General features: G+C 40.0%; 2 protein-coding genes across 3 annotated transcripts in view; one reads left to right on the forward strand and one right to left on the reverse strand.

Moving 5' to 3' along the window:
* The window catches only part of LOC134843757 (exportin-T-like), a 551312-nt gene that overhangs the window by 286984 nt on the left and 237170 nt on the right, over window positions 1-27158 (forward strand). The window lies entirely within an intron of this gene.
* On the reverse strand, window positions 57-17948 carry LOC134844994 (zyxin-like). The gene is made up of 5 exons (XM_063861823.1): window positions 17786-17948; window positions 17084-17236; window positions 11503-11644; window positions 11042-11309; window positions 57-308 (listed from the first exon to the last, which is right to left on the reverse strand). The coding sequence occupies exons 1-5, from the start codon at window positions 17946-17948 to the stop codon at window positions 57-59; spliced, it is 978 nt and encodes a 325-aa protein (XP_063717893.1).

Here is a 27158-nt window from a genome sequence, read left to right on the forward strand (position 1 = left end):
CAACGAGTTTTTAAAACTGAAAAACAATATGGCCAAAAATGTGAACTTTTTAGTCTTTATTTATTGCACTTTTTGTGAATCTTGGCCCCATTGGACATGACCATGAGGGCGCCGCGGTTGGTTCCATGTTTGCATCTGACACATTTGGGATCGAAGTGTTTGTAGTAGCATTTCTCACACACCAGATCTGTGCGCACTCCTTTGAAGCGAGTTTTCATCAGACTTGTCTTACATTTGGCACATCTGAAACACCGCGGATGGTACACATAACCCGAGAACTTCACTTTCTTGTCACGCTTGCCCACCGGCTGAAATGCACATTGCCTAGTTGAAACACAGTTTTTTCGGCGTCTCCTCGATTTGTTACCAAGCGATTTGTTACCTATTTAACCGCTACGGTAAAGACCTCACCCTCAAGCAACCAAGCCCGATTATAGTGGGCGTTGAGCATCTAAGAGATGTAACCATTTCATCACCTCAGCCGATTCTTCAATTTTACTACTATATAGTTTCTTTCATTTCTATTAATAAAATATAGTAAACTGTATAAAATTAGTTTTGGTCTCTTTTCCAATCACAGCCGTTGGTTTTCTCCAAATTAGATCTACGAAAGCTCTCTTAAAAAATGATTTTCAATGTTCTGAGGAGTTCAAGATAGGGAGAATACTTCGAAAAAGCTATATCTTTTGTTTTAATATCTTTATATTTCCACTTTGTTTTTGCCTGTTTTGGTTATATGTTCCACTCATTAAAATGCGAATGAAGAACTTTGTCTTCGGGTGGGTTTTTTCGTCTGTTATTTTTATTTTCCACTATTTATTACAAGTGCACCATTTAAAAGAAACGAACGAACAGGTGATATTTCTGAAAAAAAAATTGTCGTTATGTTTATTGGGGTTTAACAGATAAAAACCATGAATAAAAAAACCAAGACCAAAAGTGGTCAAAACTTCAAAACTAGTTTTATACTTGTCCAAAGCGTCTTTTCTGCCATTGTTAGGGAGTAGTCGCTGATACCTGGAGGGCAATCTTTACCAGTTATTCAGATTGAATCGCTAATCTCAAGATTTTGCGACGTAGTTTCGAAAAAACTAAGTTTTTTTTGCACTTCTGACCATTTTTTGAAGAAAAAAAAACAGATTACTGGCCAATATATGTACGTAAACCATTCAAAAAAGTCCATCTTTAGAATTTGACCGTCATTTGAAATGGAAATTTTTTCACAACCTGTTCTCCCGATTGAAGTCGTAATCATTGAACTCGCTGGGTAGTTTTTAAAATTGGACTGGTTCCGTGTCTAGGTTGGTTTCCGTATCAGAATTGGTCTTTCCCTTCAAAGTTCACAGGCAGAATAGTTTCGCTTAAAAACGGCAGACTCCTATAACTTGTTTGTTTTTCATCGCATCTTTGAACCCAAGTCAAAAGTAGTTTATCTACAATATCTAGAGGACCTGCACTTTCTGTAGGTGAGATCACTCCAATAAGTTCGTTCAATAATCGTCCAATTAACGTTCAATCTTACATTTCTCAAGAGGAGAATGGGTCGAAAGTTCCCTCGAATTTCCAAAGCCAAGATGAAAATGATATTCAAAAATAAACTAAAGAAATATGCGTGAAAAGACAAGCAGCTGGTTTTTCTATTGACGAAAAGTTGTTGAAAATTGATTGAGACCTTTTTTAGAAAAACAAAATATGAAAAACAAAAAATCCGTTTGCGTCAAAAAAATTACAAACCTGAAAAACCAATACATTTCGCTAACAGCTGTTTTTATATTATAGAAAATTGAGCTAGAATTATCAAAAAGAATCCAACGTAATTTTTTCTCTTAGTTTCTGTTTATAAACATTGAGCATAAGATCCCAAGCGATCATTGAGAGATCGGAAACCAACAAAAAACTACCGAGATGCCAGTTCATCCAAATTATAACTCTTAGTTGAAACTTGGGGAAAATAAATATACGAACTAGTATCCGATCTTTTAAAGCTGAATTGAACGTGAGCTGATTTTATAATGATTGTTGTACTTCAACTATCAAAACTAGTTTAACCAGTAGCGTGTCGAAGGGGGCTGGGGTGGTGACCGCCTCTCCCCCTCCCTTCAATTCTGGTTGTCCCCCTTCGACACGCTACTGATCCCTCTGTGGTATAATTTTACTACAACATACATTTCTGGCTGACCAGCCTCAAATTATTTCTAAAGGCGCATTCGGCGCCAAAATAACTAATTTTGAGGGGGGAGCGTGCCGAAATAACGCAATTTTTCGGTCAAAATTTTTCAAAAAGTGTCTAATAACGCCTCTTTTGGCCTGTTTTTTGAAAAATTTTCCTGCGGCGCAGAAATTTTATGATCAAGTAGGGTATGTATAGAGGGCTCGGAAAATGAAATTGATCGACCTAAAAAACAGATTGGCAAAATTTTCAAAAGTTTGTTGAAAATACGACCACTCCAATTCTTCAAAAATCTTGCATCGCATCGATCCTCTACAAAACGTGGGATGGATTAGATTTGAAGACAACAAACTGGTTTCGCAGATCCAATCTTGGTACGAGCATATCATACTGTTGAGTCATCTATCGTTCATGATGGTCGGAGGTGATTTTTTAGTAAGCTATGGACAGCCGATGATATAATTCTTCCCAATAATTTTTATTTTGCGCTAAGGCAACTAAATTTATCCGAGACACGTATTTCAGAAAAAATCCAAGATTATCTGGAAAAGTTAAGGTAACCGTTGTAGACCTGCATAACGCTCAAACAAGCAACTTGCAAGAATGGCACCTCCGTCATCAGTCTGGTATGATCCCAAAAATGTTAGACCAGGAAGAAATGCGTTCCGAATGGTGCATCAATTTTCAAGCAGATTTTATCAAATAATTCATTTGTTGTGGGTTTTGATCTGCAACAAAATCACGAGTCTTCAAGCGTCCGTTTCTGTCAGAATCAGTAGGCCATGTAATCTGACATCGAAGGAGCGCTCCTCTGGGTTACAGTTTTTGTGGTTGTGCATCAGTGCATCAGGAACTTAGTTGGCGCAGGCACTTCAGAACTACAAGCAACCTCAACATAGCATCAGGCGATCTTGCCTGATCCATTATCTGCTGTTTTTATTAGGTGGTGTTAATTTGAGAACTACTTAGATTTAGTTGAGATTTTGCCTTTAGGTTGAGTAAAAACCTAATGAAAACATGACAATTTTCAAAAAAAAACTAAACTATATTATGTTTCACAGCAAAACACCAAAAACACTTGAAATACATTTAGTCGATAGCCTGGTCGCACCCGACTGATTGAAAACGTTTCGGTTCATACGTAATTTAACTGTGATTATCGGAAATTACAAATAGAAAAAAAACGAAGTTCGATGAAAACTCGTATTTGAAAGCAGAACTCATGCTCATAAAACACGCAACTTTAAAGCAGCGCCTGGAAAGCAGCGACTTTGTTTGATTAATCATCCGCGTTTTTATACAAAACGCTCTTAGTTTGCCAGAAAACTCAAAAACTATGGTTTTAAAGTTTTTGCTCGCTTTTAATTCTGGCCAGAACAATATTCAGTAAACTGAGTTGTCTCATTCTCCTAATGATGCGACTGAGACATTACAAGAGGCAAATAGCAAACCTCTCAGCTCTGCTTGATATTTTGACGGGCTTGTCGTTTTCCAACAGTTTGATTTTTTGAGGATGCGCTTCTTTTTCTGGAATGGTTAGCAGACACTTTGTAGCAGTTTTCAGTTTGTAATCGGAAGCTTCTAGGCATTCTTTAGCTTTTAAATTTATTTATTTTTTAAAGTGGAAATTAAGTGATTATATTTAATTTGCAAAAGATTTTAATGCTTTATTAAATATAAGCGATATAAGCCAATTTTGACTGATTATAGTTGATTATTTTTCTGCAAGGCAAGTTTCCACTTCTGCAGCCATTTATATCTATTGTCTACAACTACTCCGACGTTGAGATGATATTGGGGCAGTCGAAAGACTCGAATACTTTCAATGAGGAATTCAAACTACTCCTGCGGATTTCCGTATGCCCATTCGCTGGGTTCTCAGTGACCTGCTCCCCTCGCCAATTGGTGTTCGAGCCACCACCCGCCAGCGCAATGTTGAAAACGTAGCACTTGCCGACCAAGTGAAGAATGATACGAGCTACAATTGTATGAGGCGTTTAAATAAGCTGATCCCCCTTCCGCAGCCGATAAACTTGCCCAGAATTTTCTTGATTCTACCAAGTTTCATGATGGCAACCGTTAAATTTTCGGAACGCTCTGGGTTGAAGACGAGATTCATCTTTCAGATAACTCTTACGCTTCGTTAGTCCAGTTTAAGTGTCTCGAAAAGCCAACGATCACCAAGATCGTTATCCCGAAGCCGCTTTCGCCGTGCTGAAAAAATTCTACAAGGATGGCTACCTTGAATTCGTTAAAATCCGGAAAAAACATTAGCGTTAAGTCGCAGTGTGATTGAACTGCTTAAGTTGAGTGGGTTTAATCTAAGAAAATTGGTTAGCAGCATTCACAATTTGATCTCGAAACTAAAAAAACTAAATCACCCTAAAACCAGCGCTAACATCACTAAGGAGCGAACAATACGGAAACCGCATCGCATGTCCTCTGTATCAAATGGGACCACGTGACCTGTGTATTGGGTGAGAGCAAAGGAGTTAACCGCGAACTCAAAGATCGGTTCATAGTTTGGTGTCAATTGCGTTCGACGCCCTAGGTCTTGTCGCCCCGTATACCGTACGCTCACGATTGCTGCTGAAAAATTTCTGGCGAATGAGTGGCCATCTGTGGGACGACCAACTGCAAACCGAGTTGTACCGCAGATTCATTGAACGGGACTCCGTTTTGCCAATTTTAGAGCAGCTCACAATACCGCGTTGCTTCTTTGACTTTCCAGTGGATGAGGTTCAACTGCACATGCTCGATGAAATCTCATTGGACGTTTTTAGTTTTCCTTCGCGCTCAGAACAGTGCCTATTCCAAACGTCAACTTGCGTGTGTCTTCGGCAAAGCGTGAGTAGCCTCAATGGAGATGCATTCAATTCTGAACTTGGAATTTCAAGCTGCGCTTCTTGCTACTCGTCTAAAGAATGATATCGAGAAAGCTCTTACACTGAGCATTTCTCAATTGTTCTTGTGGACTGACAGCACTAGATTCCTTCAGTTGTTGAACTCGACAAGCAAACAGTCCGTGTTTGTAGCCAATCGATTAGCCAGCCGAAATCAGGAGTCGACATCAATCGACGAAGGGTTTCATTTTTTGAGTGGAGACAACCTCGCTGACACAGGAACTAGAGGGGTAACTGCTAAATCCCTCAAGAAAAGCAGTTGGGTCAACGGCCCTTCTTTTTTGACAATGTTTTTGCTTGGTCTTTCAAGTCGAAAAGGGAAGTTACTGAGAGAACTCACTGTATGATCCACTCTACGATCTGAATGAGGGTTTAAATGTCTCTTCAAACTTTCCGTGCACTGCAGTTTCAACCAATTTTGTCATCCGTTGGGAAGAAAATAGCTCGTTTTCCAATGTAAAGCGCTGGGTCGCATACATATTGAGACTCTCACTTAAGAACAGATATTTCATAACGCCAGATAAGGCCATAATTGATACAGCAGGACCTGTCTCTGCAGAGAAAAAATTTGCAAGTTTCGCATTTAGAGTCATTCCCAACTGAATTTAAGCAATTAGCTGCGGAAAAACTTGTGAATACTTCGAGCCATATATCATCGTAACCATCTTTTATCGGACCTAACGGCTTAGTTAGATCTATCGGCCGTATCCAAAGTCTCTCCGTATCCGCGTTTGAAACTCGTCGTCCAATAATTTGGATAGCCGCCATAACCGAATTCATTTTTCATTTTTTTTTGGATAGCGGCCATTCCCCGTTCTTTCTTTTTGAGCACAAACATGAGCAATTTGTTGTGCGTCGCCTGAGATTGGCCTTAAGAGCTATTGAAACACAGCGCTTTTACAGTAAAAAGCGAAAAGCAAAACCGTTAATCCTATGATGTCTGACCTTCCCGTTGAGCGCTTTGATTACCGCCAGCCGCCGATCTCGATTTGACGGGTCGACTGTTTTGGACCAATTTATGTAACTATTCGCCAACAACGCTGGAGTTTCTATTTACCTGTTGAACGACTTGCTCCAGTCACTTTATTTTGGTTTTATCTAAGGACACAAGTTCATGCGTGATAACTATCGACCGCTTTATCTCTAGGCGGTGAACACCCTCGATAAATTGGCCGCACAATGGAACCAACTTTTTAGGAGCCAAAAAAGAGTCTCTCCTGTGCATCAAAAATTGTAAGCCCTATTGCCGCTCTTAAACAAAGGCATCAAGAGGAAGTATAAACCACCTAGTGCACCACATCAGGGTGAAGCATGGGAGCGAGTGGTGCGCAATTGTAAGCGCGTGTTCTATACAATCTGAGGGTCACGAAAAGTGACTGACGAGATTATGAACACAACCATGTGCCTAGTTGAAAGTTCATTTATCGCCCGTCCACACACTTCTGCTTCCCACGACCCAAATAGACTTAAGCTTTTGACGCCGAAGCATTTTCCTTTAGGTCAGACGTTTCCTTCTCTAAGATTGAGCGAAAACTATTCTCACTCTAAACGCTATGCCCGCGCACAGTCTTAAGCGAACAAAATTTAGCAGCCAAATTTAAGGGAGTACGACTCGACATTCAATAGAGAGTTAAGTGGCATGCTTTTCCCGAAGATACTTTGAAAAGGGGAGATTTAGTGTGGTTAGTTGAATAGACTAGCCCTAGTGGCCCCAACCCACTAGCATGTCGCTACACTACGGCAAAAACAACACCACCCGTTCCGCAAACCTTAGGACCGTCTCCGAAAACTGCACACGACCGCTCATTAGGCTCTTTGTGGTTCTCGCTCCTTCGGTGGCGGAGGATGTGAAAGCTACATGGCATTAATTTGAAAGTATTTGAAAGCCAGTAAAAGGACAGTAGCCGAGGGTAAACACAGTGCGTTCCGGTGGGTTCGGCGTAGATTCGAATTCTGCCTAGGTCGCTTCTGTTTCAAAGTTTCAAATATGAGCCGAACCTGAGAGAACAAAAAATGCTAATATTTAGTCGATTCAGAATTGGTTTGCAATTAAGTTTCTGTTAATTCAACTGCATGAATCGAATATAAAAAGTCATCAAATCAACGCATGATCAACCCCACAATTTTGCTTGATAGTTTGAATAATGTTGCTAATTCCGGGCAATGTAATTTGCTAAACTTTGCCTAATTCCGGGCAATCTAACTTGCTAGAAATTGCCATTTATTGGTTCTCAGATAGAGAAAAAGATTTTTCCTTGATTTCAGCCAATTTTGTTTCTTGTTTTTTTTAGTTAAAAAAGCCAGAATATCGGGGGGGTCCAAAATTGCCAAATTGGCCATGTACTGGACTAAATTAGAAGCATTTTGAAAAGTTTTTTTGTTTTGCTGAGCGCATAACGCAAATTTTCAATGCTTGGCAAATTATCTCATGCAGCAAAATCATTTCAAATTGAATTGAGGCTAGCTAATAGGATCGATCGTATTAATTTTGTACGACATCGTTTCTCATTTTCATTTTGGCCAAAATTTATAGGTTTTCTTCCAATAATCGGAACATTGCTTTACGTGCTATAACGGGATTTTATTGCGTGATTTTAGGATGTCAATGATTTAGACAAAATTTTTTCACATTTGCTAGATTGTTCAACAAGCAAAATTTTTCTGCATTATGACAACGTTAAAATAGTTTTTAAGACTTGAAATTCAAATGTGGGAGAGTATTGGCTATTTTCATTTTTTTCTCACATTTGAGTTTCAGTTTTAAAAAACTATGTTAATGTTGTCATTATGAAATGAAATCTTACATGGTGAACAAAATAACTGCTCACTGCTGGTTTTTCCTTCATACCTTACATCAAACATCACGCATCCAGCCATTGTAACCTTTAAGGCAACTAAGACAAACGAAAGTTTGAAATGTGGGGAAAAATGAAAAAGAGCCCACAAGTCGAAATTCAGCAAAAACCAAACGCGCAAACTGCAAAAAAGTCTAGTCTTTCTGCGATGAGGGCAGGAAATCGGACGTGAGCATGGCTACTCTGTAATTCCGCCACTCCAACCAGCAAGTTTCATACTCTTTATTTTGGATAAAGTCGTCAAATTGATATGAAAATGTGGTTTTTTCCCATCATAGCCCCACTTCCAGCCAATAACCACAAACTTCATAGCCGTAAGATGGGATTAAGAAGGCTTTTTTCCAGTTCCCCCTTCAAAATAACGAGTTTTATATTTGTTTTACGTGTTATTACGGCTAAATGCGTGGAGTTACGCTGTAAAGTATGAAGAACAACTCAGGGACCAAGGTGGGACCGGCTGCGCCAAAATGGATGACATCTTCCCCTCCCCCACGGTTGGTCCTGCACTGAGCAGGCCGGGGGCAAATAAAAAATAAAAAAAAAAAAAAGAACAACTCAGTTCAGAATTGTCGATTTGTTCACCACGCCAAATTTCATTGCATTGTGACAACGTTAAATAGACTTTTCAAAATTGAATTTGAAAGGGGGGAAACTGGAAAAGAGCCTTATATTAATGTGAGGTGGCTCCAAATTGCTGAGGGGCTATGCGAATGAAAAATACCTTGGCTCTTTTCCAGTCCCCCTTTTCATGTTATACACTGCATCAGTAGCAGATTTAGGGGGGGGGGGGGGGGGTTGGACGCCTCTTTCTCAGGGATTCAACCCCTTGCGGACCCAAAGGGTCACCCTTTGTACCAATTTGAGATATCCGTTTTTGGCTCTTTTTCCTTCCCCCCCCCACCCCACATGAGCATCATTTTTATGGCCTAACGAGTCTTTTTACAAGGTTAGTTTTGAAGACTAAATATGCTTTTCATGGCCTAATTTATTTGCATGTCAATTTTCATGACAATCGGACAAAGCGAACAGTGATTTTAATTATAAAAAATTGCAGGTGGGGGGAAAAGGAAAAAGAGCCCCATTTTTGGCCGACTGACTTGAAATTTTTCTAAAAGCGTTTTCGGAGCCATTCTAGGCTAATTTTGAGGGGGGGGGCACAAAAACGCGGTTTTTTGGTCGAAGATTTCCAAAAAATGCATAAAAATGCCTTTTTCGGCCCGTTTTTTCACAAATTTGTCTGCGCCGCAGAAAAATTTGTCAAGTTAGGGTCTTTATAGTGATTTGGAAGAGCTCAGAAAATCAAATGGTTGACCTAAAAAAAAGAAAATCCGCATCCCCCCTCTCGAAAAATTCCTAGATCTGCGCCTGCACTGCTTTAAAACATGTCAGGGTGAACAGGCAAACAAACTTTGGCTCTTTTTCCTCAACCCACCCCCCCCCCCCCACCTCACTCATACATGAATTTTATGGCTTAACGAGTGGTTTTAAAAGGTTAATTATGAAAACCAAATATGTTTGTCATGGCCTAATTAGTCTGCATGTCAATTTTCATGACAATCGGACAAAGTGAACAGTAACTTCAAATTTCAAAATTTGCAGGTGGGGGGGGGAAGGAAAAAGAGCCCAAACTTTCACTACATTTATTACATGCAAATTAACACGTGAACGATTTTTGGACAGTTTAATTTTGCAATTTTAGGGGTGGAAAACTGGAAAAGAGCCAAAATTTTCAAAAATTCGGGGAGTTGAAAAGAGCCGAATAATTGGAAACTTACCAAGCTGCAAAGCGAGCAATGGGCCATAAAGCTTGATCCAGTTAGGTTTTCCTTTAAATGGTTGCATTTGGTTTCAACTTCTTTCAGTTAGTTTTTGAAGTTATGTGAATAAAGAAATCCATTTGTCTTTCTCACATATGCCTTTAACCACGTGCATATAATTTTGCAATCAATAGAAGTTCCCCTTTTTTCATTTCAAACCATGCACTACCAATTGTTTCAGGACAAACTGATGAAAATTATGTCTGTCAGTTCCTTTGTTGCTGGCTCTTTTAGAGTCGCCTTTTGGCTCTTTTCTATGTAACATTATGGCTAAATGCAGGGGCGGATTTAAGGGGGGAGGGGCGGACGCCTTCTCTCAGGGATTCGACCCTCTGCCGACCCAAAGGGTCCCCCTTTGAACTACTTTCAGATATCCAATTTTGGCTGACGAACCCAAAAAATTGTTTAAAGACGCCTTCGGCGCCAATATTTATTTATTTTAAAGGGGGAGCGCGCGCCAAAAAACGCAACTTTTTGGTGAAATTTCCAAAAAGTGCTTAAAAACGCTGAGTTATGTTCTAAGGTCAACTCATAGAGTAATTTCAGATAAGGTACACCGTCTGCTCGTCACGCTATCTTATTTTCGGCCGGAAAGATTCGTGCAACTTCTTAGTCTTATCAAGGGATAGTAAAACGTTCCTGTTAAGTGTTAATTCAACTGATTTCTAGTTCGCATAAATAAGACACTGAACTAGAGGTCAACACATAACAGCTAGACAGATCTAGACTTATTGACAGGCAGGTACCAAATCACACTTAATTATAGTATGAGAACTATCAGAGATAAGTAATAAATGGATAGCAACTAAATTGATTGACATGTAAATATGTAGCCTCTCACATTTCCGTACAGATGTAAAACTCAAATACATAGTAATTAAATTTAATATAGTAATTAATACCTGCCGCCGCACTAACATATCAACAACAAACTTTGAGTTTTAGGCGTATGGCCATCCTTCTCCCTGGGTAACGAGTTTTGAAAGAGTTTAAGTTTAAAGTTTACTTGTTTCCTTCCCCTGGATGTTTTCCTTCCTTTTCCGCCTCTTGGATATTGTCTATCATGATTCCTCCCTTTTTATCTACTGGCTTCCTTCTTCTGGTACTTTTTTTTTGTTCCCGAGCTTTCACTTTGACTGCCCGATTCTTCTTCTTGACTACTATTTGTAAGGCATTCTCTCGCAACTAGCGCCGGTCGGTCCTGACTCCCCTTCCCTCGTTTCGCTTGTTTCGCTTTCGTTGCTTTAGGCTTCGCCCTTGTTCCCGCTTCGTGTTCTACTACTGAAGTACTACTACTTGGGCCTTGTCCCACCGCATCACCTCTTGTCTCGCCATAACTTCAACTGGTAGCCGCGCTGGTGTAATATTGAGTGGCCGGTAGTCCTCACTATCTGAACTGTCCGACTGATATATGGCTTCAGGTACTCGCTGTGTGGCTCTTGGCCGCTTAGATTTCGGGCTCCCGATTGCCCCCTTCTTTGCACTCATTAACATTTCCTTGAGCGTGGCCGGCTTCCATTTCTTGGGGAGAATGTTCTTTGGCTTCACTGCCACTGCACTTTTCCTAAGAACAGATCCGTTTTTCATCTTGCGTGTATGTTTAGACTCGGAGATAACATGAGATTTTAAGTGTTTATACTGATTTAGGGTCCTGCTGGTGGTACGCTTATAAAAGTCACCTCCACCTCCACTCTCTTGGATTTTGGAGCCGCCTGCGTCTCCACTCCCTTGGATTTTCGGGTCAACCCCGATACCACCCTTGGCCCACTTCCATCTGCTGGTCGCTGTCCAGAATGAGCGGTGCCCTCCTTAATGCCGGAGCTGATGTCAAGTCCGATCGTTCTTTCCTGTTTGAGTGCTGTGGAAAATCGATTGTGCTCATTTCGGGGTCATTTCCGTCTAAACACAAACACTTTTGTTTTAAGACGTTCTTCCAATTCAGATTTTTAAGACCCGGTTTTTTCGTAAAGTTTCGTAACACGTTGATCGCCTTCCGGCCGTGATGAGCTTCAAAAGGTGTTAGTTTGGTCGTTGCGTTTTTGGAAAACCGTAAAGCGCCTAATGCTTTATCGACAATAACTTCCAGAGAGTTATGCTCTTTTTCAGATGCATAAGTTAGGACAAAATTCTTCAAACTTCCTATCGTTGTTTCCACTGAACCCGTACCCCGATGATCATTCACTGGGGAGTACACTAACTCTATGCCCTCGTTGCTACAGACGCTTTTAAATTTATTAGAGTGGTGCGCAATTGTAAGCGCGTGTTCTATACAATCTGAGGGTCACGAAAAGTGACTGACGAGATTATGAACACAACCATGTGCCTAGTTGAAAGTTCATTTATCGCCCGTCCACACACTTCTGCTTCCCACGACCCAAATAGACTTAAGCTTTTGACGCCGAAGCATTTTCCTTTAGGTCAGACGTTTCCTTCTCTAAGATTGAGCGAAAACTATTCTCACTCTAAACGCTATGCCCGCGCACAGTCTTAAGCGAACAAAATTTAGCAGCCAAATTTAAGGGAGTACGACTCGACATTCAATAGAGAGTTAAGTGGCATGCTTTTCCCGAAGATACTTTGAAAAGGGGAGATTTAGTGTGGTTAGTTGAATAGACTAGCCCTAGTGGCCCCAACCCACTAGCATGTCGCTACACTACGGCAAAAACAACACCACCCGTTCCGCAAACCTTAGGACCGTCTCCGAAAACTGCACACGACCGCTCATTAGGCTCTTTGTGGTTCTCGCTCCTTCGGTGGCGGAGGATGTGAAAGCTACATGGCATTAATTTGAAAGTATTTGAAAGCCAGTAAAAGGACAGTAGCCGAGGGTAAACACAGTGCGTTCCGGTGGGTTCGGCGTAGATTCGAATTCTGCCTAGGTCGCTTCTGTTTCAAAGTTTCAAATATGAGCCGAACCTGAGAGAACAAAAAATGCTAATATTTAGTCGATTCAGAATTGGTTTGCAATTAAGTTTCTGTTAATTCAACTGCATGAATCGAATATAAAAAGTCATCAAATCAACGCATGATCAACCCCACAATTTTGCTTGATAGTTTGAATAATGTTGCTAATTCCGGGCAATGTAATTTGCTAAACTTTGCCTAATTCCGGGCAATCTAACTTGCTAGAAATTGCCATTTATTGGTTCTCAGATAGAGAAAAAGATTTTTCCTTGATTTCAGCCAATTTTGTTTCTTGTTTTTTTTAGTTAAAAAAGCCAGAATATCGGGGGGGTCCAAAATTGCCAAATTGGCCATGTACTGGACTAAATTAGAAGCATTTTGAAAAGTTTTTTTGTTTTGCTGAGCGCATAACGCAAATTTTCAATGCTTGGCAAATTATCTCATGCAGCAAAATCATTTCAAATTGAATTGAGGCTAGCTAATAGGATCGATCGTATTAATTTTGTACGACATCGTTTCTCATTTTCATTTTGGCCAAAATTTATAGGTTTTCTTCCAATAATCGGAACATTGCTTTACGTGCTATAACGGGATTTTATTGCGTGATTTTAGGATGTCAATGATTTAGACAAAATTTTTTCACATTTGCTAGATTGTTCAACAAGCAAAATTTTTCTGCATTATGACAACGTTAAAATAGTTTTTAAGACTTGAAATTCAAATGTGGGAGAGTATTGGCTATTTTCATTTTTTTCTCACATTTGAGTTTCAGTTTTAAAAAACTATGTTAATGTTGTCATTATGAAATGAAATCTTACATGGTGAACAAAATAACTGCTCACTGCTGGTTTTTCCTTCATACCTTACATCAAACATCACGCATCCAGCCATTGTAACCTTTAAGGCAACTAAGACAAACGAAAGTTTGAAATGTGGGGAAAAATGAAAAAGAGCCCACAAGTCGAAATTCAGCAAAAACCAAACGCGCAAACTGCAAAAAAGTCTAGTCTTTCTGCGATGAGGGCAGGAAATCGGACGTGAGCATGGCTACTCTGTAATTCCGCCACTCCAACCAGCAAGTTTCATACTCTTTATTTTGGATAAAGTCGTCAAATTGATATGAAAATGTGGTTTTTTCCCATCATAGCCCCACTTCCAGCCAATAACCACAAACTTCATAGCCGTAAGATGGGATTAAGAAGGCTTTTTTCCAGTTCCCCCTTCAAAATAACGAGTTTTATATTTGTTTTACGTGTTATTACGGCTAAATGCGTGGAGTTACGCTGTAAAGTATGAAGAACAACTCAGGGACCAAGGTGGGACCGGCTGCGCCAAAATGGATGACATCTTCCCCTCCCCCACGGTTGGTCCTGCACTGAGCAGGCCGGGGGCAAATAAAAAATAAAAAAAAAAAAAAGAACAACTCAGTTCAGAATTGTCGATTTGTTCACCACGCCAAATTTCATTGCATTGTGACAACGTTAAATAGACTTTTCAAAATTGAATTTGAAAGGGGGGAAACTGGAAAAGAGCCTTATATTAATGTGAGGTGGCTCCAAATTGCTGAGGGGCTATGCGAATGAAAAATACCTTGGCTCTTTTCCAGTCCCCCTTTTCATGTTATACACTGCATCAGTAGCAGATTTAGGGGGGGGGGGGTTGGACGCCTCTTTCTCAGGGATTCAACCCCTTGCGGACCCAAAGGGTCACCCTTTGTACCAATTTGAGATATCCGTTTTTGGCTCTTTTTCCTTCCCCCCCCCCCCACCCCACATGAGCATCATTTTTATGGCCTAACGAGTCTTTTTACAAGGTTAGTTTTGAAGACTAAATATGCTTTTCATGGCCTAATTTATTTGCATGTCAATTTTCATGACAATCGGACAAAGCGAACAGTGATTTTAATTATAAAAAATTGCAGGTGGGGGGAAAAGGAAAAAGAGCCCCATTTTTGGCCGACTGACTTGAAATTTTTCTAAAAGCGTTTTCGGAGCCATTCTAGGCTAATTTTGAGGGGGGGGGGGCACAAAAACGCGGTTTTTTGGTCGAAGATTTCCAAAAAATGCATAAAAATGCCTTTTTCGGCCCGTTTTTTTACAAATTTGTCTGCGCCGCAGAAAAATTTGTCAAGTTAGGGTCTTTATAGTGATTTGGAAGAGCTCAGAAAATCAAATGGTTGACCTAAAAAAAAGAAAATCCGCATCCCCCCTCTCGAAAAATTCCTAGATCTGCGCCTGCACTGCTTTAAAACATGTCAGGGTGAACAGGCAAACAAACTTTGGCTCTTTTTCCTCAACCCACCCCCCCCCCCCCACCTCACTCATACATGAATTTTATGGCTTAACGAGTGGTTTTAAAAGGTTAATTATGAAAACCAAATATGTTTGTCATGGCCTAATTAGTCTGCATGTCAATTTTCATGACAATCGGACAAAGTGAACAGTAACTTCAAATTTCAAAATTTGCAGGTGGGGGGGGGGAAGGAAAAAGAGCCCAAACTTTCACTACATTTATTACATGCAAATTAACACGTGAACGATTTTTGGACAGTTTAATTTTGCAATTTTAGGGGTGGAAAACTGGAAAAGAGCCAAAATTTTCAAAAATTCGGGGAGTTGAAAAGAGCCGAATAATTGGAAACTTACCAAGCTGCAAAGCGAGCAATGGGCCATAAAGCTTGATCCAGTTAGGTTTTCCTTTAAATGGTTGCATTTGGTTTCAACTTCTTTCAGTTAGTTTTTGAAGTTATGTGAATAAAGAAATCCATTTGTCTTTCTCACATATGCCTTTAACCACGTGCATATAATTTTGCAATCAATAGAAGTTCCCCTTTTTTCATTTCAAACCATGCACTACCAATTGTTTCAGGACAAACTGATGAAAATTATGTCTGTCAGTTCCTTTGTTGCTGGCTCTTTTAGAGTCGCCTTTTGGCTCTTTTCTATGTAACATTATGGCTAAATGCAGGGGCGGATTTAAGGGGGGAGGGGCGGACGCCTTCTCTCAGGGATTCGACCCTCTGCCGACCCAAAGGGTCCCCCTTTGAACTACTTTCAGATATCCAATTTTGGCTGACGAACCCAAAAAATTGTTTAAAGACGCCTTCGGCGCCAATATTTATTTATTTTAAAGGGGGAGCGCGCGCCAAAAAACGCAACTTTTTGGTGAAATTTCCAAAAAGTGCTTAAAAACGCTGAGTTATGTTCTAAGGTCAACTCATAGAGTAATTTCAGATAAGGTACACCGTCTGCTCGTCACGCTATCTTATTTTCGGCCGGAAAGATTCGTGCAACTTCTTAGTCTTATCAAGGGATAGTAAAACGTTCCTGTTAAGTGTTAATTCAACTGATTTCTAGTTCGCATAAATAAGACACTGAACTAGAGGTCAACACATAACAGCTAGACAGATCTAGACTTATTGACAGGCAGGTACCAAATCACACTTAATTATAGTATGAGAACTATCAGAGATAAGTAATAAATGGATAGCAACTAAATTGATTGACATGTAAATATGTAGCCTCTCACATTTCCGTACAGATGTAAAACTCAAATACATAGTAATTAAATTTAATATAGTAATTAATACCTGCCGCCGCACTAACATATCAACAACAAACTTTGAGTTTTAGGCGTATGGCCATCCTTCTCCCTGGGTAACGAGTTTTGAAAGAGTTTAAGTTTAAAGTTTACTTGTTTCCTTCCCCTGGATGTTTTCCTTCCTTTTCCGCCTCTTGGATATTGTCTATCATGATTCCTCCCTTTTTATCTACTGGCTTCCTTCTTCTGGTACTTTTTTTTTTGTTCCCGAGCTTTCACTTTGACTGCCCGATTCTTCTTCTTGACTACTATTTGTAAGGCATTCTCTCGCAACTAGCGCCGGTCGGTCCTGACTCCCCTTCCCTCGTTTCGCTTGTTTCGCTTTCGTTGCTTTAGGCTTCGCCCTTGTTCCCGCTTCGTGTTCTACTACTGAAGTACTACTACTTGGGCCTTGTCCCACCGCATCACCTCTTGTCTCGCCATAACTTCAACTGGTAGCCGCGCTGGTGTAATATTGAGTGGCCGGTAGTCCTCACTATCTGAACTGTCCGACTGATATATGGCTTCAGGTACTCGCTGTGTGGCTCTTGGCCGCTTAGATTTCGGGCTCCCGATTGCCCCCTTCTTTGCACTCATTAACATTTCCTTGAGCGTGGCCGGCTTCCATTTCTTGGGGAGAATGTTCTTTGGCTTCACTGCCACTGCACTTTTCCTAAGAACAGATCCGTTTTTCATCTTGCGTGTATGTTTAGACTCGGAGATAACATGAGATTTTAAGTGTTTATACTGATTTAGGGTCCTGCTGGTGGTACGCTTATAAAAGTCACCTCCACCTCCACTCTCTTGGATTTTGGAGCCGCCTGCGTCTCCACTCCCTTGGATTTTCGGGTCAACCCCGATACCACCCTTGGCCCACTTCCATCTGCTGGTCGCTGTCCAGAATGAGCGGTGCCCTCCTTAATGCCGGAGCTGATGTCAAGTCCGATCGTTCTTTCCTGTTTGAGTGCTGTGGAAAATCGATTGTGCTCATTTCGGGGTCATTTCCGTCTAAACACAAACACTTTTGTTTTAAGACGTTCTTCCAATTCAGATTTTTAAGACCCGGTTTTTTCGTAAAGTTTCGTAACACGTTGATCGCCTTCCGGCCGTGATGAGCTTCAAAAGGTGTTAGTTTGGTCGTTGCGTTTTTGGAAAACCGTAAAGCGCCTAATGCTTTATCGACAATAACTTCCAGAGAGTTATGCTCTTTTTCAGATGCATAAGTTAGGACAAAATTCTTCAAACTTCCTATCGTTGTTTCCACTGAACCCGTACCCCGATGATCATTCACTGGGGAGTACACTAACTCTATGCCCTCGTTGCTACAGACGCTTTTAAATTTATTAGATGTAGAACATGATCCCTGATCCACGTGGATTTTCCGAGGTACACCATGCTGAGTTATGTATTTATCGAGAAATTTTAAAACTTTATCTGAAGTATTGATTGTAGTAACCATCGCTGATGGCCACCTCGAAAAACGATCCGTAGCAGCTAAGACGTATTTCTTACTCTCATTTAAATAGCTTATTGGCCCCCAGAAATCCAACTAAATACATTCATTTGGTTCCCTTGGTTCCGGGACCTTGCCCACGTCTCCCTTGGGTAACAAAGTTTTTAGGTTCTTACCCGCTTCCGTGCATTGCTGACAGTACGTGGCCTTTGCTGCCAAACTGCGGTACATGTAGGGATACCAGACGTCACGCGCTGCTTCATACATGTTTCTTTTACCGTGATGGTAATAATGTATCTGCGACTCAATTGGGACTTGTAACGGCAAAGGAATGACCAGCCGTTAATCTAACCACACACAAGCGTCCCGTAATGACAAATCGTTTGCGTATTGGGCCCAGCACTTCCCAATCTTCAGGAAATCTTCCTTCAAGTTGATCTTCTTCTCCAATGCTTCTTTAACTCGTACTACGTTCACATCCGCCGGTATGTTTGAGGCAAAAAATTCTAATTTAAATAGTTCTGGTAACGCTTGCGATTTCTTAATGACCTTGCAATCACGGGGAATGATAGAGATAAATTGCTGATTTGGATTAACGGTAGGAAAAAGCTCGCCTGGGAAAGTACTGTGTTAATCTTTGAATCTCGTGTATTCTTCGTAATGGCATCAATCTCTGGGTTAAGAACAGTTATTTCATCACTACTTAGGAGGTTTTCATGTAATCTAAGTGGAGAGTTGGTTTGCGAATGTAATCTATTTGGAGAGTTAGTTTGAGAAGTTATTTCAATTACCGGAAAAGAATAAGTCGAGTTATAGTCAATTTTATTTAAATTCTTTAGCTTAGGCTGATTTAACCTTCTTCCAAGGGAACGATATATAGAGCACACTGAATGTCCCTTAGATATCGTTGACGTAGGCAGTATGCAAATTGCTCGCTTCCTATTGGTCGGTGTCTTCACACATGACTTTCCGCCCTCAACCGCCGTTGATTGTAGGCATGTTTTCCCTTTTCGATTCTGATTGGATGAGAACTATCTAGAATGTTTATAACCAGTTCTTTTATTAGCCTGATGATTTCGTTCACCAAGGGATTTTAAATTGTTTGTAAAATCAAGAATTTCCCAATTGAAGAGATTTTTGCAACGGTGAACAAGTTATCATACTGACTTATTGGTTTAGGACGTTCGCTAGGGTGTTTTGATGATTTTTGCGCCCGGTTTGTGTTCTATTACAAAGTCAAATGGAAAAAGTCAGTCTAGCCAACGTGTTAATCTTGAAAATAGAGTTTTGATTTTCTTGTTATTCCCGTTAAGTAGTGAATTAAGGGCCTTATGGTCCGTGATAACTGTGAAAGGTCTTCCCAAAATGTAGTTTCTGAAATATTCGGCCCCCCATACCACTGCCAGCATTTCAAGCTCGTTTGTGGAATATTTTTTCTCTTCTGCGGTTAAGAACCGCGATGCGAATGCGATTGGGCGCCACCCTTCTGTGCCCAACTGCTCCAAAACTGCTCCAAGGCCATTATGGCTTGCATCGCAGACAACTCTCAAGTCTTTATGAGAATCAAAAAAATGTTTTCATTCAACAATGTTTGCGACCCCCAATTTAATGCTTTGAAAGGCATTTTCACATTCCGCGGTCCAGTTATATTCATTCTTCTTGCTGAGAAGTGGCCTAAAGGGAGCTGACATTTCAGCTATAGCTGGTAAATATTTATGCAGGCTGTGAATTGAGCCCATAAAGGATTTCAAATGAGTAACTGTTTTAGGGGCCGTTAGTTCGTCAATTGGCGATCTCTTGCGTTTAAGAGGCGTTACCCCCGCTTCCCCGTTTCGGTTATACGATGACCGAGCCACTCACATTCTCGTTTAGCAAACTCGCATTTTGGTTATTTTAACGAGATGTTTTCGCGATTGAATTTCCTGAGTATTCTTTCAACCAAGGAGATGTGTTCCACTTCCGTTCCCTTGGTTGTTACCAAAATATCATCAATAAACGCGTTCGCTTGTGGGAATTCGTTCAAAATTGAGTCCATCACCCGTTGGAACTCTGCCGGTATGGATGTTAACCCGTAAAATCCTGTTCGAAATCGGTAGGTTCCCGTCAATCGTCCGCCATCCAAATAAAAATTGCAATATACGCTTGTTTCCTCACTAAGTGGTAGTTGCCCATACGCGTACGTTAGATTCATCGTGGTAAAATACACCTCCCCCTGTTTTTTCTCGGAAATAAGTTGTCCTATTGTATCTACAAGTTTTTCTATAATTGGCATTTGGTATTTGTTTTTATGAACTTGTTTATTAAATTCTCGAGATTCCAATGCTAATTTCACGCACCAGTCTTTTTTCACGGTGATGACGATCGGAGAAACAAAATATCGATCCGAACATTCCTTCAACTTTTCTATATGTCCCTGAGTTAATAGCTTATCAATCTCCTTGTCCACCTTTTCTTGAAGCGTTACCGGCACTCTCCGTCCCTTCTGCTGCACTGGTACAAGATTTTTGAAAAACTCCGCTTGAACCTTGTAGTTTCTAATTTTTCTGAACCTAGTAAAAACTTTTGGGAATAGCTTACTAAAGTATAGTTGCCACGGGTCCATCTGTTCATCCTCCGATTCTCCAACATACTCATTCTCACATGAACTGTCTTCCGTCCTCTGGATGTTCATCACTGCCCCCTTGGATCTGCTTGCATCAAATGGAATCCGAGTTTCCCCATCAAATCACGTCCCACGATTGATGGTCTGGTCCCTCCAATAACTCGGACTTCTGCTTTCGTCTTCCAGCCGTTGGATGCCAACTCAAGCTCCAGTCTTCCTAACAAATTGATCCGATTGTTGCTGTAGTCCCGAAAGTCGTCGTCTTCAATGTCATCTTGTTTCAAATTGATTCCCGCTCGTCCCACTGTTTTCCTGAAGTCATCCAATGTTAATATGGATATTTGCGATCCACTGTCAATCCAGATGTTCATTGGGTGTTCATTATATGGAATTTTCAATAACGTCTCTTTCTTACGTCTAATGGCCATAACCATGTAGTCGTCTGAACTCTCTGATGACCAACTGTGGTGTTCTCGTTTAACAAAACCTACTGAATTGGCCGCAACTTGTGACCCAACGTCATCCGAGGGAGTATCCTCTTCATCAAATGGCTCATCCCCTTGGATTAGTCCAACTGGCTGTCCCCCGTGACTGTCGTTTTCCCCGACAAGTTCTCTCAAAGTGCCCACCTTTTTGCAAAAGTTGCATGTGACGGCTCTTGCTGGGTATCGTTGTCGGTGTTCTGAAGTGAAATTCGGCTGATCGCAATTGTAACATACCCGTTCTTGCATTCGCTCTTGTGTGCGACCTCCCCCCCCCCCCCCACGATTTGGGTATTGGCCCCGGCTCTTTGGCATTCCTCGTCCCCTGGATCCACGAATATTGTTGATTGGTTCGGTTTTGATCTGCAGAGAACCACCTGGCGATGAATAGGCCGTTCCCGGTTCCCGTGGAGCCAGATGCGACGCCCTTGTATGTCTTTGCGTACTTGTCTCCTCTTTTATACGACATTGCGATTCTTAATGCTTCCTCCGGAGTCTTAGTTTCCCGACACAGCTCGTTCTGCGCGTCCCTGTTTCTCATATTGAATATAAATATGTCTCTCACTATTTTCCGCTCTTGGGTACCCAAATTGCATCTCACCGCCATTCCGCCGAGTTCTGCATAGAACGATTCCAAACTTTCTCGATCTTTTTGTTTCCTGGACATCATCTGGTACATCTCATACGTCTCATTTCGCTCCTTTTGGAAACGGGCCACACAGGTATTCAAAAATTGTGGGTATCGTATTGTTTCCATATTCAAGTGTGGATGCTTATTATGCAAGGCCCACTGTCCCTCGTGTCCCCAACGTAGGTACAGATTCGATATCAATGTACGTTCACCTTCTTCCCTTGGTTTGCCACCAATTTCTCCCAGATCATTGATCTGCGCTGCAGTTAATATTGACGGAAAGAAAAATTCCGACAAAAGTAATCTATGTTTTGCCACCATTTCCCAAGGAAATCTCTACTACTAATGCTCCCATAAGAGCTGTGGTTCCGTCTGATTCGGATGCCAGAATTCCACAACTCCAAGGGGTTTTTCCCTCACCATCTGCTTGCTGCGCCATAACAAGGGATAGTAAAACGTTCCTGTTAAGGGTTAATTCATCTGATTTCTAGTTCGCATAAATAAGACTCTAAGCTAGAGGTCAACACATAACAGCTAGGCAGATTAAGACTGATTGACAGGCAGGTACCAAATCACACTTAATTATAGTATGAGAACTCTCAGAGATAAGTAATAAATGGATAGCAACTAAATTGATTGACATGTAAACATGTAGCCACTCACAGTCTAATACCGATCTTAATCTTACTCTTTTGTTCCGACTTTCGATACGAAAGTAACGGAATATTTTTGCTCGGGGTGAGTTTTTTTTCTTCAGACAAAATTCGACATTTTAACTAGCCATTTTTGACAGAATTTTTTTTATATCATTCGAAAGGTATTGTTGTCCTGAGCTCAAATTTGAAAAGAAATTTTACCTGTGCTCATTTTTTGTAAAGTTATGGGGGTTTAAAGATTGCCATTTTGACCAAATTGGGGCAATTAACGCGCGATATATTTCGCGCTATTAACGCGTAAGCGGAGAGTTAATCCGTCTTAAAAAATCGTTCCAAATTGATTGAAAGAAGCTTATTTGCCATAATTGATTTGTTACAAGGAGCAAATTCAATCCTGTTGTACTTTATATGGCGTGTGGGGGATAATTTTTATTTAAAAATTCAAATTTTAGAAAAAAAAATTTCCTTTTGTTTTATTTCATTTAATTTTTTATTGTTATTACTGCTCCATAAACCTTAAATGGCAGTCGGAACATTCAGGGCTTCGCCCTGATACGAGCAGTTTTGTTTCTCTTAGTCTCAATAGATCTAGAGTATACTAGTTTAGTTACGAGTCGGTCTCTTGGAGAAAGCAACTAAGTTGTAAGTTAAATTCAAAATGCTCTCGTGCTGAAATTACAAGTAATTCCAGCACTTACAAATAAGTAGGTTGTTAGTTTGATGGAGTGTGATTGGTTAGTCTTTAATATTTTATAGGGATAAAATATCTAATTTATAACCAATAATAATATATAGTTTGGATCTGGTTCCAATTATGTCGGGTTACTAAAAAGTCAAAGAACTTTTTAAGCTGGATGAATACACCTGTTCAAATCTCTTGTACAGAGTTTTACCCGTAAGTCTTTTAAATTGAAATTATGTTTTTGTAGGTCATTTAAAACGGCAACACATAATGCTGTCAATGCCGGTTTCAATTGTCTCCTTGCTTTTACACTCGACACGAGAGGAAAAACAGGCTTGAATTAGGGTTTGTTTCTAAGCTAGTGTGTTGTGCTCAGAAAACAATTTTTGTCTCGACTGTGCCCGACCGATGTTTTGACTCTCTCGACCGAAACCGGAGGAGATTTTATGTTTTTGTGCTGCGCATGAAAAACCTTCTTGACCGCAGTTTTTAGTAAGAAAAGTGCCTTTGCTTAAACCGTGTAATTATGGTTTCCTGAGACTAAGCGCTCCAATGAAACCAATGTTTGTAGCAGTCCTGTAACAACCACTAATTCAGCTTTTTAGTAAGAGATGAAATATCAACACGGGTGATTTCATTTTGTGCGGTTCATTTTCAAGCAAACTCTGATCTCCTGATTTCAAACCAGACTTATTCCTTTATGAAATCTTGGTCTTAAACAAAAAGTCTGAAAATAATTTAAGGTATTATACTATTGAACTTCTTGGAAAGCCATCATCGAATCGCGGTTACAGACGCGTAAAAAATCAGTAAAATTACACTATTTCAAATTGTATGCAATCGCAAATTCCTGAAATTATCAATTGACTCCGTCACCTTGCCAAAAAGTGACAGCACTTTTGATCCTGAGGCATTGTCGAATGTGCTTTGGATATATTTTGACTCGCTTGTTCGAAAAAAAATTAAGAAAAATATTTTGAGTTTTGTCAAGTTATGTTTATTATCTTTTTTCTGGAAACTGGAAATTAGAAAAAAAACTGGGAAGTAGAAAAGAAAACGAACAACAATTTATTTAAAAAAACAATTCATCGCTTTGAGATAAGCAACGGAAGACAAAGAAAAAGGTCAATTTTTTTAAAATTGAGCTTTTGAGTAGCTTACGGAAAAATATTTCCATTGTTTTAAAAGTTTTTGACGGCAATAATGTTTCAGCGAATAACTGATTCTTATTATAAAGTCCTTAGAGGATGATGATTGATATACCTTGAAACTCAAGCATTTGAATGAATTACAAGCAAAACTTCTGATGCCCGATACTGTTTATAATCTAAGAAAATTGTATCAAAATGACAGTTTTCGTTCTCCAAAAAGATCATAAAAAAGTTATAGAATATTTCAAAAATATTTATCCGTATTGAAGGTTGCAATATAGCCAATCTGAGACATTTAACGCGCGATATATTTCGCGCTATCGAAGCATAAGTGGAGCTTTATCCCTTCCTAGTGTTGATCCAAAATGAATTCACGCGAGCTTTTTGCTCAGTTTTTTCTTTGCTATGAGCGAAATTTATCACTTTGTACTTTATATGGCGGGTGGGGGATGACTTCATCTAAAAACTTTTAAACTTTCTGTTTTTGAAAGGTTCCTCTATATTCGGTAAAATATCACTAGTCCATACACATTAAAAGGCAGTCATTGCTAATTAATTCGACATGCTATTATTTCACAAACTTATTCTGTTAAAATTTTTTGAACGCAAACAGTCTAACGCCAACAGAAAACATTGAAACTTCAACTTGTTTTGATACTTTAAAGCTGCTCGCAAACAGTAGGAATTTTTAAACAAGCTAGTGAAGAGGTGAAAAGTTGAAAATTTTCAATTTTGGTAAGAAACAATTTTTTTGATTCGATTAAACAAAATGTGTTTCAGGCATTTAAAAGAGCAATGAAATGTTGAAACATCTCAATTTGATCTTGAAAGCTGGAAAAAATTTGCAAGAAAATTAGGTTAATCGAGCAAAAAATTCCAGCAAAAAAATTTAAAATAGAAAAAAAAGATGCTGTGATTTTTTGGTACCAAAAAACGACCAAGTTGAAGAAACAAATGTGATCAGAACTTGACCTGTATTATCTAGACATCGGACAAGGGAAGTTGAATCAAATTGATGGATTGTTTTTTCGTCGAAAAATCATTTAAAAGTACTTTAATAACTCAAGGATAAGAGAAACGAAGCACTTGAGAGTAATGTAACCATTGTTTTGGATAGCTTTCGTTCAATATGGGCCTGATGATCGAAAAGTGTCTTCAAAAGTGTCTTTAATTGATCGAAAAGTGTCTTTAATTTTTAAACGCCAGAAAAACTAATAAATAACTAAGACTATATAATTGACTTTGTGTCGATTTTACGATTTTTTTAAATTTGAACTGATGCAAGAAATCCCAATTTGATGAGTCACTCCACCTGCTAAAAAGGTAAAAACTGTACAGTTTTTCATTTTAAAATCAAACTGATCTGAGAAGGCAAATTGTTGCAATGCAAATGTAGAGTATAGATGCATATAAAACTGAACCAAAATGTAACAACAATAAGCACAGTTGGCCGAGTGGCCTAAGCTAACGCCGATTATACAGGTTAACAGTTGACGTAGGTTCGAGTCCCCCACCTGCCCATGTATTAGTATACTAAAAACGGGGGTTACATCCTATTTTAACTGTTTTTTGGTTCTAATTCGGTTCAGCCTTGATTAAGGTTGACCGCCAAAAAGAGCAATTTGTCTCAAGGACATTACCGACCGGTTCTTGTGGCTAGCTTGCGCCGTTTTGTACAAAAAACGCACAGATGCAAAAAATGTTATATGATGTTCAGATCAATAGAAATAATGCCGAAATTAATTTATTGACCGAGTTATTTGCCGAGAAATATCTCTTATTAATTTAACGAATTTGGATCAGTTTTGGAGATTAGCGAGCATATTTTTGGCGCCCCACAAGGGACACGAGCGTTTGTTTTTGTTCCGCCTCTCGTTCTTTTGAAATACGCTGAGAATATCGCAGCGACGAAAAACACGGAGAATCTCGCAGTAAATTCACAGCAGGATTTCCGAGAGCAGCAGACATTTGTTTGCAAGAACATCAGAGGCCGCTGCAGCGTGACCAACTGCAGAGACATCTAAGCACAGATGCACTAGAGTTCGATTCCTTTCCCGACAACTTCATCTTCGTGGTGACCATTCCTTTTCCGTAGTGCACACAACAGAACAATTTCCTGTAACCATACAACCCACAAGACTGATTGATGAGTAGCAGATCATGTGTTGCAGATTACTGAGGTGCAGATAAGATTGAGGCCTACCGAGAAATTCAAGTGTCGATTGAGTTGTCAAGCGCAGACCAGCTACAGACGTTTTGTGGAAGTGATAGAAGCAATCATGGAACAACTTCTCTGCGTCTGGCCGATGGTTTGACAACCCGAAACCGGTGTCGCCAGTCTCCAATTAAAACTGTAAGACTCGACTAGTTTAAGACTCTCATATTGTGCTATAAAATTTTATACGCTGTCATACATCTTGAAAAATTTTTCCGCAAGCTAGCCCCCGGTAATTTTTCTTAATACCCAAAATTTTTGGACAGTTCTGTTGAACTGAAATAACTTACAATCGATACTTAGTCAACTGACTTGACATTTTTTTCTCGATACCAAAAATTTTTGGATATATGTGAACGGAATATTAATCAGTGAAATCGAATCATAGACAAGGGGTACTAGACTAGTTTTTTGGATTGGTTTATGACTCGAACCTGCAGACCAAAATTTTCCGAAAAATTTTGGGAAAAAGTAAAAAATTTCCAAAAAATCGTCAAAACTTCCCCATAATTCTGCGAAATTGTGCTGTAACATGACACCAACCTTATGTTAAGTGGTCTGGTAGCGAAATATCAGGCAAATTAAGTTGAGTTTTTTCATCCTCAGGTTTCTTCCGCGTGTGTTGTTGGAACTTAACCAATTTGCCTGATCCCCCACCCACCCTTGGTGAAACTGAACGCCAGTTCGCTTCGAGTAAAACAAAGCCGTTTCAGCCCGTCATATTATTGACTTCGTTGCGTGACAGTAAAGTTAAGTGGTCAGGTACGGTGATATTAAGTGAGTTAAGTTGAATTCTTTCATCCTCAGGTTTACTCCGTGTGCGTTGTTGGAGTTCAACCGACCTACTTAATTTTCCAACCCCATTGGTACTTAAGCGTAACGAAGCCGTCGCATAGGTCCCCTAAGTGTATGGTATTCATTCTAGGAGCTAGTTCTTTGGATCACGCGCTCCGAAAACTTCCCGCTCCGTCCCAGAAGCGCGTCAAAGATACTTGCTTTACGAAGCCAGGTTTAAGTTTGAACTTTAACGCTAGGGACTCTCAGAAAACAACACAGTA

The sequence above is a fragment of the Symsagittifera roscoffensis genome, chromosome 4 (assembly GCF_963678635.1).
Source record: "Symsagittifera roscoffensis chromosome 4, txSymRosc1.1, whole genome shotgun sequence".
In the NCBI taxonomy this organism is placed as follows: Eukaryota; Metazoa; Xenacoelomorpha; order Acoela; family Convolutidae; genus Symsagittifera; species Symsagittifera roscoffensis.

Coding starts and splice junctions, on each gene's coding strand:
- LOC134844994 (XM_063861823.1), bottom strand. CDS start 17,948: ATGTATGAAGCAGCGCGTGACGTCTGGTATCCCTACATGTACCGCAGT. Junction 17,237..17,785: donor ACCAAGGGAACCAAATGAAT/GTATTTAGTTGG, acceptor GTTTGTGTTTAG/ACGGAAATGACCCCGAAATG. Junction 309..11,041: donor TGCGGTGGGACAAGGCCCAA/GTAGTAGTACTT, acceptor TGTGCATTTCAG/CCGGTGGGCAAGCGTGACAA.